Below are 5,196 nucleotides of genomic sequence, written 5' to 3' on the forward strand. Positions count from 1 at the left end.
AAAAGCCCTGGCAGATCTGTCATGAGGTCCCCGCTCAGTTCCAACACTGCATTTCATTTTCATATAGTAAGCATGAATTAGGTAATTGTAAGCATGGAAATACAGAATACAATGCGTATTGGGCTGTGAATGGTGGCAGCTGTGTATTGCTTTTAAAATCAAGTACAAAACTGCACATTTTTGTCTTTTGTTTTCCCATAGTATTGCAGTAATACTATGAGTCATGCACTGCAATGTTCTTTCATGTCAAAGTTTTTGAAATTGCTTTCAGAATGTATGCTCTGGTTCCCTATTTTGTTCTGGTTGTGTCACATGTGAGCCACTGGAGTTTAACTGAAAGTCTTCATAATGCTAACTAAAATTCTAAGTTCCACAAATGCCTGCATGGGTTTTCTCTTTGTTTTGTTTGGTAGAAGTAACATATAGCAGCACTCTGATTAGCAGATTTGGTGTGGTCTGCTCTATTTCTGAATAGTTCTTACTCGGTGCAAGAAAAAGCTCAAAACATCAATGATATAGAATCATAGAATCTTTGGGTTGGAAGGGACCTTTAAAGGTCATCCCTGCAATGAGCAGGGACATCAACAACTAGACCAGGTTGCTCAGAGCCCTGTCTAACCTGACCTTGAATGTTTCCAGGGATGGGGCATCTACCACCTCTCTGGGCAACCTGTGCCAGTGTTTCACCATCCTCATTGTGAAAAATTTCTTCCTTATATCTAGTCTAAATCTACCCTCTTTTAGTTTGAAACCATTACCCCGTGTCCTATCGCAACAGGCCCTGCTAAAAAGTCTGTCCCCATCTTTCTTATAAGCCCCCTTTAAGTACTGGAAGGCTGCGATAAGGTCTCCCCAGAGCCTTCTCTTCTCCAGGCTGAACAACCCCAACTCTCTCAGCCTTTCTTCATAGGACAGGTGTTCCATGATCCGTCTGATCATTTTTGTGGCCCTCCTCCAGACCCGCTCAAACAGGTCCATGTCTTTCCTATGCTGAGGGCTCCAGAGCTGGATGCAGTACTCCAGTGGGTGGTGGGATCTCACCAGAGCAGAGGGGCAGAATCACCTCCCTCGACCTGCTGGCCACGCTTCTTTTGATGCAGCCCAGGATACAGTTAAATATAATCTGAGCATACTTTTTAATTAATAAATAATAGGGATACATGTTTTGTTTAAATATTTTAAAGGAAAAGAGCCTTTTGCCCCACCCAAGATCCTAGATGCTAAAGTGGAGGAGAGTTCCCAGACCTGCTGGCCATGCTTCTTTTGATGCAGCCCAGGATACAGTTAAATATAATCTGAGCATACATTTTAATTAATAAATAATAGGGATACATGTTTTGTTTAAATATTTTAAAGGAAAAGAGCCTTTTGCCCCACCCAAGATCCTAGATGCTAAAGTGGAGGAGAGTTCCCAAGTACCTATTTTAGAAGACACGTCATCATCACCAACAGATATTCAACAGCATTTATGGCAGGTTTCTACAGATATTGAAAACACTGAAAGGTATGTATAGAACTTCCTTTCTAAATAAAACAAATTTCTTTCTAGGGTTTATTTAGTCTTTTCCAATTAGGCAGCCAGTATTGCTACTATAAAAGGTGTTAGTAAATTAAATAGCCTGTTAATATTTAACATATCTGAGAGCAACTGCTAAAAGAAGGGCAGAGAGAGGTGACATCCTTAATTTGACTAATTACCAGAGGGTAATTGTCAAAAACAAAGGGTAGGAAATTATAGTGCTAGCAGGCCAGGTTCTCTAAAAGAGGAAGCTTTTATCTCATCTTAAGTGGTTATTAATTTGTACCTGAAACCTGCTGGCCTGCGGTTCTGCATTCATAAATCGAAAGCACAGAATCTAGTTCACGTCAGTTGTTTCTGCCCACCCATAATTATGAACGTGGAAGCCTTAGGAGGGGAGGGGAACATCATCCACAGGTATGTTAAAGTGGATTTCTCTTACCCTCTTAACTATGCAGTTGAAAGACAAAACTGAGACCCTTTATTAGGGAGTAATCCTGATGACCAACCATTCTTTTCAAAAAATACCTGGTTTTATGGCTTTGTATATTAAGTTGCTGCTGAGATTTTAATGGTTACCATGTTTATTTATATAAAATAAAATTCTATTCTACCAAGAGAGTAACTCGGAGAATAAAACTGAGCAATAAGAAAGTCATGCTGCTTCATTTCTAAGAACCATTTTATATGTAGATGAATAAGGCAAGAACATGTTTTTAAATCCTGAAAGCCTTAAGACATTACAAACCTGCACACAAAATTGCTGGTCTGCCATCTATCCGTAAAACAGGAATCTTTTTGCAACTTATGGCCTCTCTCAAAACATATCCATATGTAACTTGCTTTGTGAGATTATATTTTGTTATCATATTTTCCATCTTCTGCCTTTTAGCAAATTTTGTGCCAAAGTCCTCTTAAGAGGGGGTGAGAGTGACAGCGCTGTTTCTAAAATTTTCACTTAATGTGCAGGGAGCTAACGTGACATGGATCAGCTACATGTATTATAATTTCCTTATAAACAATGAAACACATTCATGGCACAAGCTACAAAACGCTGATAAGGGGTATTAAGTAAGTTAACATTAGTACTGGCTTGTGCTAATTTTAAGGCATATTGTGTATTTTGCCACTAGGATCACATTGTGCCCACCAACTCATTTAATACTCAAGGGCCAGAATAGATCATAATTTTGGACTGGATGCTACTAATTAAAATCAGACTGGCTTAAAAGTGCTCCCTTATTAAATCTACTGCCCTTTATTTTGGTATGCATCTTCTGATACATGTATTTGAGCCAAATGCTTGCCCAATAGATTTTGTTATTATTTAGTTTGGTTTATTGCTCTGTTATTTCAGCATATAAAGCTATACTGTGAGCCATTCCCCATTCAGTCTTCAACTGCTGTTCTATTGTATCTCTTTCAACTTTTGTTTCCACAGAGATATGAGAGAAATGAAAAACCTTTTAAGTAAACTCAGGGAGACTATGCCTTTACCACTGAAAAATCAAGGTAGGTTTTATATTTTCTTCATGTAAGGAAAATTAAAATAATTAAAGGTTTCACCTTCCATTAGATCTGAAAAATCTAGGGGGTTTTTGGTAGGAATTACAAAAAGAAAAATCTAGGTGAAGTCCCTTCCCTACTGATTCAGTGGAGCCAGAATTTAATATGTGAACTTTATCCTCTTGAGTTTCACATGAGGTAAAATAATAGACTTTTCCTGGTGACATGAAGGCAGCAGCACAACTAATTCCCTGTATCAGGAGGCTTTCTTTTTCAAAGGTGACGGTGTGAATTGCACAATGATAGGGATCCTGCTGAGTGATGTGGTTTGCTTTACCCCTACAAGGCTTGCAGATTCTGTGATGTGACACACCCTATGCAGAAGAGATACTTGCCTTGAGACTGCTAACAGCTTGCTTTTCCCAGTAGCCAGCTATGAGGCACCCTATACAAATGCACAGGGGACAGGATCTCCACCCTATGCATGTATTTAGCAATGGGCTTTCATTTTGTGGCCCAGCAGTCATAAATACTCCACATCTACAGGGACTCTCTTTCTTAATGTGAACAACATTAAAAAGAGAATAGTTTTCCTTTTTTGTTTGTTCTTGATAATGTGTATTTCTTAAATGCTGTGTAGTCTTTGCACACTGGCAGCTGATGAAGTATGCCTAATGTGTCCTAAATCTTGTCCCAAGTAACTAAGCAGTCTAACGTTTATCATAACATGGAAAAAGATGAATATAGAATGGATTAATTCATTATACAAGTAAGAGTTTATGGCATGATGGCTTGATAGAAAACTATTTGAAAGGAGAAAGGGCATTGCTTATGATACATGATACAGATGTGCCATTACAGACACTGGAAAAATGCCATAAAGTCTGTGCCTAGCCTAGAAGAAAGGAGCGTGGTGGAAATAAGGAAAGACAAGACAAACTTGTGGGGTATAAAGCATATACTAACTTGAATTCAGAACACGAAGGCATACAGAATTCTTTTCTGCTGTCTGGTGTCTATACCACCCTTCAACACTGGCCAGAAAATCGCTGATCACCTGTGCAGCAGGATGGGAAACATGTCAGCTAGAGTTTAAAAGCTCTGAGACATGCCCCAGGATCAGGGATCATAAGTGGTGTTTTTGCTGCTCCCACAGGCTACAACTGTGATCATAGTTTACAGATGACCTCTGAGAATTGATGCCTCAAGAATGGACAGTCATGCTCATTATTCATACAGCACTTAATTTTTTTTTTTAATATTCCAAGACCTTTAATAAATTAAACTTAGATAACAGTATAAGTAAATAGAACATACAAGCAACATTATAGGTAATGAATAGAATAGAATAGAATAGAATAGAATAGAATAGAATAGAATAGAATAGTTCAGTTGGAAGGGACTTACAACAATCATCTAGTCCAACTGCCTGACCAATTCAGGGCTGACCAAAAGTTAAAGAATGGGGCATCGACCACCTCTCTAGGAAGCCTGTTCCAGTGGGCTGGACTGTAATTTTTACATTCATATGAATTACAAGCACGGTTTAAGAGAATGATTATGAGATGACTGAATACCATTGAAAGAACTGATCTTTACAACACCTGATCCTGCTTTCAGTTAAATGAGTGAGTGTTTTGCTGTTGATTTCAGTGACAGACAGAAAGGAGTTAACACTGTAAGCCCACAAAAGCTTTGCATAATGTTACTGATTGCTCACAGACCTGTGTTTTTTGTATGGAATTCTCTTAAGTGACAGCAGGAAAGTTACTGTGCTAAGAAATTCAGAACTCTTACCTATGTTCTAATAGTTAATTATTTGTATTACAGTAGTGTCTTGAGCCTACAATCAAAATTAGATCCCTGATGTAGCAAGAATAGGAACATAATGAGGCATAGTTCTTAGCCTGAAACGATGCCTGAAGATGGCTCAAATTCAAAGTAAATTATAAAGATTTTTTGAGATAGTTCACTGACAGTGCATGAGTTAACATAACTATAGGCAATAATATATAAATTTTGGATGAATTTAAAATGTATTAATATACAAGGTAGAAAGCTAACCAGAAACAGGGTGACCATATTGTTCGTACTTTCCCAGACAAGTGCTTTTAGTCTTGATGTGTGTCATGGTTTAACCCCAGCCAGCAACTAAGCACCACGCAGCCGCT

The 5,196-nt window shown here is 38.3% G+C and overlaps 1 protein-coding gene across 1 annotated transcript in view; it reads left to right on the forward strand.

Annotated features, from left to right (window-relative positions):
* Positions 1-1,356: 1,356 nt before the first annotated feature.
* Positions 1,357-5,196, forward strand: part of LOC104618745 (regulator of G-protein signaling 7-binding protein-like) — a gene marked incomplete at its 5' end in the record, with an annotated part of 5,375 nt that continues 1,535 nt past the window's right edge. Inside the window, 2 exons of the mRNA XM_010284422.1 lie at positions 1,357-1,504; positions 2,961-3,031. Of these exons, the coding sequence (XP_010282724.1) occupies positions 1,357-1,504; positions 2,961-3,031 (219 nt within the window). The remainder of the gene's footprint in view (positions 1,505-2,960; positions 3,032-5,196) is intronic.

The sequence above is a fragment of the Phaethon lepturus genome, unplaced genomic scaffold, assembly GCF_000687285.1.
Source record: "Phaethon lepturus isolate BGI_N335 unplaced genomic scaffold, ASM68728v1 scaffold2943, whole genome shotgun sequence".
Classification (NCBI taxonomy): Eukaryota; Metazoa; Chordata; class Aves; order Phaethontiformes; family Phaethontidae; genus Phaethon; species Phaethon lepturus.